Raw genomic sequence first — 9543 nt, 5'->3', positions numbered from 1 at the left:
CAGCCGTAGAGATGAATTTTAACACAACACTTGCTATCCAAGATGCCTACTTATAAAGTGACGCATTTATGCCAAGCAGCCAAGTTAGTCATTCCTTAAAGTCCTCCAAAGTCATTTAGAGAGCATCTAGTCCAAGGGTGAACAACCTGCAGCTCTGGAGCAGCATGCAGTTCTTTTGCAGCTCTCCCGTGTCTCCCTGTGACTTTGGCAAAAAATTTAATGAAAGTGAATGACGGTTCTTTTTTTAAAATTTAAATTTTCATGTAGGCCTGTCATTATTGTAGATGATTCTTACATTCTGTAACTATAAAAATGTGTAGGCTATACTATACCAAATTAAGAAAAATGTTTTATTATGTACATCTTACGTCAGATTTTCGCTGGTGGCTATAGTCTTAAGTGTCTCTAGGCTCTGGATGTCAAATACAAAAACTAGAAAAGCCTCCAAGAAAAATAGTTGTGGCTCCAGACAGATTTTGTTGTTTCTTTTTCAACAAAAAATGGCTGTTTTGATAGTAAAGGTTGCTGATCCCCGATATATCAAACCTAAAAAGTAGGTTTTGCCTAATTAAATTCATGTATGAGTAATCACTCAGGCTGACACTCTTTCTCCTCCAGCTTTCACTAATGACAATTACTAAGTTTGAAATTTATCTTGTATAATCAGGGGGAAAAGTCCCCACATGACCACATTTGAGCAAATGTTGTCAGTCAGCGTCTGATTCATTAGCCCTGAGAAAAAACTGACTGAAACACTCATCATGTAAAACATGCAGAGGAATACAAATTGAATGAAAGATGCATACGCCCCTTTCTCCCTCTATTTCCTTTTCTCCCTCAGTGTGTTTTCTTCTCTCCGTCCTTTTTCTCTTTTAATTTGGCCCCTCTGTTTGTTTTTCTTCATTCTTTCATTAGTTGAAAAAACATAGCAGGCATTCCAGCTGTAATACCACTGAGATTCAGTATCAGTACAGGGATCCAGACTCATGTGAGTGAGTGTGTCAGCAGCTAACAGACACACACAGAGGAGAGAGATGGCAGCACACTGGAGACGTTAGGCATTGCCTCATAATGATTCATCTCTCTGCTATGCATGCATGTAGGCACAGGGGCATTATGGGAATACTGAAGATTCTTAATGAAGACATTCAGACTGGCTGAAGGCTGCATTTTATTTTTTTATTTTTATTTATTTTATTGTTTGTTTGCTTTTTTTAAACATTTTTTTCTATCACATTCCTTAAGACAGTCATGAGGAGATCTATGTCAGTACAGACACCCTGGACTTCATGTATGATCAGTGATGGTTGCCCACTGCTCCTAATAAAAGGATGGGATAAATGCAGAGACTGAATTTGACCGTATAATTGTAGTCTGTATGATCACGATAAAATCTTTACCTTCACCTTCATTTGCACAATAGCACATTAAGATGCAAGCATCACATAATTCATGCTATTTTTGCAATTGTACAACAGTTATGCAGTCATTTACCTGAAAAACATTTCTCTGCCTTCATTTTAGAAAAGATAAATTTGATACACATTTTGACTGATATTCATGCATGTACAGTTTGTCATTTTCATTTATATATCCCCGAATGACAAAAAACACCCCCACAACAGGTTAAAATTAAGAAAAATAGGAAATTGTCCTTTTCTTTGAAGAATATTTACATGATTAAAGTATAAAAGCCATTTTCATTATCCTTAAAAATACCCATCCATTAATTAGCGAAACCTTCTTATTCTCAAAAACAATTCATTTGTAAAATCAAATTATATAACAGTTAACAGATAAATTTACAGTGTATGATGAAATTAAACTACACATGATTAAAAAAAACTTTCAACAGATACATATATCGACTTGCAAATCATTCACAACATTAACTGAATTATGTATTGTTAAACATGTGTTAAACTTCCATAAATTTGTTTTACTCAATAGAGCTACATTAAAATAAGATAAGTTTTAGTTCTTAAAGGTCAGCCTTCAAAATAACTACACCTTTCTACACTTCCCATGAAAAAACTCAGTAGCATCCTTCATTAAAAGGATTCTGCCTCCCTAATTCCTGTCTTTCGAACCTTTTGTATTTGCATTTTGTAAATTATGGAACAAAGCAGGACATGCTTTAGGGAGGGGCTACTGTGTGATTGACAAGTCATTCTTAGTGAGTCTGTCCAGTGCAACACACGGTTGATCAAATATGGATCAAGAATCTGTTACTGCATTGCCTGTTTCTTACTTAAAATGTTTTCAGAAACATATTTAGCACACAGTTTCCTTTTAATATGAAAAAGATTGTGACCAGCACGCATTATTTCCTGCTGAATGGACACACCAAAACTAAGTACCACCCAAATCACTCTACATCACCTATCAACTCTACACTTTCGATGGCAATGCCCATTCTAAGGCAACTCCCATAATGCCAGTCTCAAGGTTTCAAAAGTCCACAAACCAATGGCTGATGGTATGGCATCTACATCCACTTATTGTACTGTCTATGAGTATGTAGTACTCCTCATGAATAAATAACAGGGCATGGCCACTGACAATACTTAAGTTAAAACGAACATTTGGTGTCAAAAATTTAAAGAGATAGACCAAGGTTTACCCAACTACTAAAATCTGACAAAGATAAACTAAATAAAAGTTATGTACTTAATGTGGCCAGCATTTGCCAAGGTAGGTGATGTTGCAAACTGTTAAGGTTTCAAGGCCTCACATTGTTTGATCCAGTGTTAATTTTGTTGACGAAAAATTTTCGTCATAGTTATCATCAACAACCTGTTTTTTCTGACTAAAACGAGACGATAACAAAATAAAAATTCATTCAAGAGGACTAAGACAATGACGAGGTGTATTGACATTTTCGTCAACGAATAAAAACGAGATGTTACGTACACACTTTGAACTAGTTTGAGACTGACCCAGGAATGTATACTTGCACCCAACTAGCGTGTTTCACACGGAAGACAACAGAATGTCAATGCCTGGGAGGACGAGGAGAGAAGATATATGGACAAATTTTACATTTGACGTGAAGGAAAACAAGACGCTGTGTAAAAAGTGTAGCGTGAGGATTACCGGCAAAAATACAACGAACTTTAAGAGACATTTACAGTTGAGTCATCCTGAAATCCACACACAGGTAAGCATGTTAATCAACGGATGGGGATGAATGGAACTCGTCCCATACATCCTGTCGGAGTTTATTTTTCCACAACATACAACTCACTGGACGTTAACCCGTTTATTACACGGCTTATGGGTGAAATATTAAATTTGAGACGTAATGTTCGCCAAAATACAACTTTTATCGATTATTTAGCGTAGCTATACAAATCTGCTAGTCTGGTGATTTTGCCGCTGTTTTGCTAACCCCCCTCTGCTGTATGCAAGTTGAAGGAAAAGTTTACATATTACCCTTTACACACTTTTTAGTTAGTTGACTAAATCTACTGTAGTTTTCGTCGACTATAATCTTATGATATTTCGTCAACTAAAACTAGACTAAAACTAAGATAATTTAGATGACTAAATTATGACTAAAACTAAATTACAATTTAGTCAAAAGACTATGACTAAAACTAAATAAAATTTTGCTGTCAAAATTAACACTGGTTTGATCTCTACATTACTGCAGAATGTTTATCTGGGTTGTCTTATCTTCACTAACAGTTCAGCTGGAAGCATTTTTGCACCCACAGAAAAACACGGATAGACCGTCTCTGTGAAAGTGTATTTGATGATGTGTACAGGTATTTTCCTTTCAATGTCAACAAATGACAGGATCCCTTGGTCATAATCCAACTGCACTCTCACCTTTTGGGGAATTACATTTTCAGATACAATTTCTCTGTCGTCTTCTGGAGTAAGTTCACGCAGAAAGTCATGGTTAGAATATACATAGATGCTCCAGATCTTTTTAATGAATGGATTCTTGGATTTACTAGCCACACCGACTTCCCAAAAATCCTTTAACTCGGCATCCCAGCTGTGTTTTCCAGAGCTAAAGCCTTCGGAGCCAAGTACTCGTAAGCCTAGTCTTTCTGGGTTGTTAGGAAGTGGCTGAAAGTTCTCCCTTTTTGTTGAACGTGTCATCTGTTCTGATATAGTCATGTGACAAGTGTTGGGGTCCAGAGTTACAGGAGCTTCAGAGAAAAAGAAAGGAAAGAGAAAGAAAAGCTTATTAAGATGGTTATTAAAGTGAAGGTAGAAGTTTTACTGAAGGCATTACAGTGTATTAATAGTTCTTAATAGTTCATTTGTAACCGTACATGCCACTGCAGATTAAAATGTCAAAATCTGGCAAGGCGGAAACAACATGACATCACTTACTGTAGTGGATCATCTTTTTCATCTTGTTCCAGACTGTGAACAGCAGGTTCCCCAGGTGTTTGGCCTCATCGATCAGCGCTCCTGATGGAGTCTCTGGTTGTGGCAGTTTGCACTGTGATCTGAAACAAGCAAGGCAGCCTCAGATTACCAAGCAAATATTTTTAAATACCCAAAGCAGCAAATACCTTAGAGTTTTAATCTTTACTATTTTCATTAATTCAAACCATTTGGGGGTTATTCATGGCTTGTATTTATTCTTCTATAACTTTAAAATGTATTGACACTTTATTGGCAATGCCACACAGGGGTAAGATTTACTACAGTTCCTCACAATTTTTCAAATGTGCATCAGGTTAACTTCCCCACCAATAATCAATCACATCACAAACCAGCTCTCCTCTCACCTAAACTTTTTTTAATGGGATGCATCCAGGACTTTACCCAACACAGACAGTCCCAAACTACCATCACCCTGCTTCTGGATTGTTTAAGTTGACACTGTTACAGTTCAATATGGTGGAGGACCGAAATGCAGATGAGGGAACCAGCTCAAAAAAGGTTTAGTGAAATTAAACAAAAGAAACAAAGGCTGACACAGATGCAGGGTGGTAAAAATCCAAAGTCCAATGAAACAGAATCCACAAAAGGCAAACTCAAAAACAGTCCATGGGAAAAATAACACGGTCTAAAATAAATAAAATAAAACAGGAAATAACCAACAAAAAAACAAAACCATGACAGACATGTGCAAATGCTGACTATCATTCAGCTGTGTTTTGATAGTATACAGGAAGCAACTTACCGCTTCATGGTAGATTTGACATTCTGTAAAAGAAAGAGAAAACAGGACAACAAATCAATGTCATTAACTAATACTCAATGTAAGGACCAGAATATTAATGAATCACTGAGTACCAGCATAAATGAGATGTCCTCAGCCTTCATCTCCCTCTCTGTGATTTTGATTTTGTCTGAGAGCGACAAGATCTCTGCGGTCAAATTAACAATCCTGATGTTCATTGCTTCAGTCTTGAGCGTCGCCTCTTTCCTCACTGCATCAATCCTGGCAGCCTCCTCTGCTCGCAGGAACTGGTAAAGCTTCTGAAACTCCTCTTTGATTGTCTTCTCTGTCTGCTGAGCCTGGAGCTGAGGACAAACACCTTTTTCATGAAAGAAGACGACCAATAGACCACACGTCTGCAGCCGTTAATGTCTGTTACTTACCTTGATGTGGCTGGCCATTTTATCACAGGTCAGTTTTTCGTTGTTATATGACCCCAGTTTGGTTTTTAACTGCATCAGTTGAACTTTGAGTTGGGTCTACAAGTAAAGGCACATATGGGTTAAATACATAATAAAAAAATAGATTAGTTACACAACACATTTTCCTGTTATGTTAAACATATATATTTGCTCACCCTGTAGGCTTCTGCTGCTTCATTGACGGGGACACAGTTGTGTTTCTTATGTTTTTGTGAATCCCTACATATCACACAGATGAGCTGTCGATCATCCTGACAGAAGAGCTTCAGTTTCTCACTGTGCAGACTGCAAATCTCTTTAGATCCTGAGTTATCTCTCTGACTCCTCTCTCCTCTCAAGTTGTCAGACAGATTCTTCAGCGCCAGATTACGTGGAGGCTGAGCCATTGGAAATATTTCCTTACAGACGGGGCACGTCTTGAGTCTACTCTGTCTCCACCACTCCTTAAGACAGTGCTTACAGAAGCTGTGACCGCACAACAAAACAACAGGATCCTTGAATATATCACAGCACACAGGACAGGTGCATTCCATTTCAGACGATGAAGCATAAGCAGCCATTCTGGTGATTGATTTCCTGTAGCTGTCAGCTCCTGCGTGTCTCAGACCACCAACTTACTTTCACTTTCACAGATTCTCTTGTATTTGCTCAGCCAGTTCTCAGGTTCAGTACTTGGTTCCAAATGGTCTCAACAAACACACATAAATTCCTCAGTAGTCGGTACATAAATAAATGTCCTATTTACTAGAAAGTTTTACTTATTTTTGCTAACAAATACACTACCACGAGCTGCTTCAGTGCTGACTTCCTGTGACTTTTTCCTGTTCACTGTGTAAAAAGGGAGGAGTTATTGGTTTTTCTTTTTAACTCTGTCATGCCCTGTGCAGTGAATAAAAGCACACACTCTAAGAAATGATTCATGGGGTTAGTAAGTATAGCTTAAAATCAAGAGTTGTTTCAGCTTAAAAAATTAAGTTTGTCACATCTACACATTTTAATGAGTTGATAACTTATTTAATGAAGATGGTCAAACTTAAAACAAAGAAAGCTGTCTTAACTCAATAATATCTTGGTTTTGAATAAACATTTCTGCCATTATTCAACAACAGAAAGAATTAAGTTAGAGCAACTTGAATATGTAGTGAGCAAACTTAAAAAAGAGTAGAAGGATTTGAATTTGCCCAGACTTGTTTTGCTCCCAGACTGCACCTGCCACAAGAGAAAGGAGGGAGGAAAAACAGCAGTTTGCTCTGAATATCTACTTGGTGAGTACTTTTAAGTTACTAATACTCAAATAAATTAAGGTAACAATTGACATGGACTTTTCTGAGTAGACTGAAAGTAAAATAAATAAGTTAGAATAACTGAAAATAAGTAATTTGACCACTTAATAGCACCAGTTGGTCCAACTTAATTAAGCTTGTAGAGGACAAAACAAATCAAGCTGGTTGTACTAAACTGATTGAGTTGGTCTAATTATAAAAGTCTTGTGGGATTTACTCAAATCATAGCTGAGTTGGTATTACTTAAAAAGATCCATGCAAATTGTTACCTTAATTTTTTTAAGTTGAGCCAGGATATTATTTTTTAGAGTGCACTCATTTGGTCAAACCCACTTTAGATTACAGTCCACAATGTAGCCTACAGTATAACTCTGCCCTGTTTACAGTATACATTTCATTCTTGATTCTGATTGGTAGGTGTGAATTAACTTTTAATGACCAGACAATAAAAGCAGACACACGTTTTTGTTTGCCAGCAAGCATCCAGCCAGCCAGCCTCAAACTGACTTCCTAGTTTTCTAGCAACCAGCCTTCAACTCACCCTGCACTCTAGTCAGTTAGGCTTGGGTTGCTGAGCCTGCAGCCTTCCTGTCCAGAGCTAGATAATCGGTTCCCTGGCGGTCGTGAGCCAGCTAGCCACTGGCCCACTAGCTTCCTGCCAGTTCCTGTACTGAAGTTAGTCAGCTTCCTACCTGATTCCTCCTTCGATGATCCACTGAAGTCTCCTTTTTGGGAACCCAAGCTTTTAAGATGACCTGACATCAAGAAAGCAACATTCCAGATACAGTCAAAGCTCCTTGTTATTGTCATATCGTCCAGCTCTGTGGTCTCCTTTCTCTTAGAGCTGAACAGCACTCAGACTGCTAGCTTCCAGACAGTTAACCAGTCGGCTAGCACAGAGCCAGCTAGCTCTCTTCCTGATCTTGTCCAGGAGCCACATTCCCAGAAGTCCTCCAGAAGAAGCTGTGGTACTCACCGATGTCAGGCCTCCCAGCTGCCCTGCATCCTAGAGCCTCAGCTGCCTGGTGTCCCACAGCCTAAGCTTCCCCGTGTCCCAGAGCAGAGACATACCAGGATCTCAGGACATAATATAAGATGTTTAAAGGAGATAACTATAAAGGTCTAATGTATAAGAGATTTGGTCACATTTTCACACACACACTACATTTCTTTAACTTTTTTTTTAATGGCATCTTTTTCTTTCTCTCACACATCTCTCTCTCTCTCTCTCTCTCTCTCTCTCTCTCGTCTTTCTCTCTCATGCACACACATTCATATTAAAGCACACACATAAGCTACATACATCAAATTCACAGCAGTGAAAATTTCAAGTGATTTGCCCTTTGACCGCTGCAGCAATAGCAATCAAAGGCTAACTGTTTTAACATGACAGGACACACCATGTGGCCAGCTAATGTGGCTTCTCTTTTCTGTTTTTCTCTCACGGGCTTTCTAGGACAAAATTTATAATCTGGCCTGCACTGTTAAAACTGTCCATCACACCAAGAAATGCATGACATCCAATGTGAGAGAAAAACCAATCATTGTGGATATGAAGCAGATGAAAGCTTAACTGTAGAAAGCTGTATTGATATTAAAGTGGTTTCTTGCAAAAAAAAAAAAAAAAAAAATCAGCCTCAGTCAGTGATTCAGTTTGGTGTCATTGTATAAAAACCTGCACCCTCAGTGTTGGGGTTAACTATCAAACTGACAGTCCATATCTAACCGTCTGTGCTCTGTTACATAACTTCATGATAATGTCTCTCCGACAGCATATGGACTTTTCCCACTTACCTTTCCTACCCTGGTGTAATTATTAGGGCTGGGGATAGTGGTGCGGGGGTGGATTCTTGCGAGACTGTTCCTATACTTAAATATTATGTCCATAACCATAAAACATTCAATCCGCATAAAGCCAAGTGTTCTGGATCTGGCCACAGTAGCCTCCCCAGGGTGGTGCAGTAAAACCGCCCTGGGCCGCCATTAGGTGGAGGGAGCTGGAAGAAATACTGGACAGAGGCTGGGACGGAACGAGAGCCAGAGCACAGCTGATGGTAAACTAATTCTGTTGGCCTGAGACCCTTCCCCAAAAACACACACATGCTGTATGTGCTGTGTTCACACACATCTACGTGGGACACACATACTGCACTGCTTCCACAATAGTGAGGAGTCTCTTAAGACATTTAATGTGGGACAAAATCACTCTCTCCTTCTTTCCATCTCTTCCCTCAACGGCTCTCACACACACTTGATCACCATCTCGGCGAGTAAGGCATATGCTCCATCATTTGCCTTGAGGGACAAAAGACTGGGAGGGAATTCAGCGAGACACTGTAGCACTTCTCTGCAGACTGTTGAAGAGCAGTGGTGTATTTGTGTATATTAACGGTGTTCAGCTGCACAGCTTTCCTGTCTGTGAAACTGAAGAAACACTATACAAATCTAAATCTGGACTTGATATTCAATGTACACGTACAGAGAGAAGAAAACATCAGTCATGTTCTTTACATGATAAATTGCTCCAATTATGCCTGAAAGGAGTTGCATGTTAATGCCAGAAATAATTCTGTAAAAGCGTTTGTCAAGCTTTAAATGTTAAATGTCTTTATTATCTCTGATCATGCGATAGGTCGTGTGTGTATAT

General features: G+C 38.7%; 1 protein-coding gene across 1 annotated transcript; it reads right to left on the bottom strand.

The window, feature by feature from the left end:
• Positions 1-2907: 2907 nt before the first annotated feature.
• On the bottom strand, positions 2908-7235 carry LOC146314311 (zinc-binding protein A33-like). Its single transcript, XM_084737380.1, has 6 exons — positions 5769-7235; positions 5575-5670; positions 5266-5496; positions 5153-5175; positions 4351-4469; positions 2908-4163 (listed from the first exon to the last, which is right to left on the bottom strand). The coding sequence occupies exons 1-6, from the start codon at positions 6171-6173 to the stop codon at positions 3661-3663; spliced, it is 1377 nt and encodes a 458-aa protein (XP_084593506.1). The 5' UTR covers positions 6174-7235; the 3' UTR covers positions 2908-3660.
• Positions 7236-9543: the final 2308 nt, after the last annotated feature.

This window comes from Lutjanus erythropterus, chromosome 15, assembly GCF_056507025.1.
Source record: "Lutjanus erythropterus isolate fLutEry1 chromosome 15, fLutEry1.hap2, whole genome shotgun sequence".
Classification (NCBI taxonomy): domain Eukaryota; kingdom Metazoa; phylum Chordata; class Actinopteri; order Lutjaniformes; family Lutjanidae; genus Lutjanus; species Lutjanus erythropterus.
The sequence above is the reverse complement of the archived record's forward strand: the minus strand, read 5'-3'. Positions and strand labels throughout refer to the sequence as shown.

Coding starts and splice junctions, on each gene's coding strand:
- LOC146314311 (XM_084737380.1), bottom strand. CDS start 6,173: ATGGCTGCTTATGCTTCATCGTCTGAAATGGAATGCACCTGTCCTGTG. Junction 5,497..5,574: donor AAATGGCCAGCCACATCAAG/GTAAGTAACAGA, acceptor GTTTGTCCTCAG/CTCCAGGCTCAGCAGACAGA. Junction 5,176..5,265: donor AGGACATCTCATTTATGCTG/GTACTCAGTGAT, acceptor TTTCTTTTACAG/AATGTCAAATCTACCATGAA.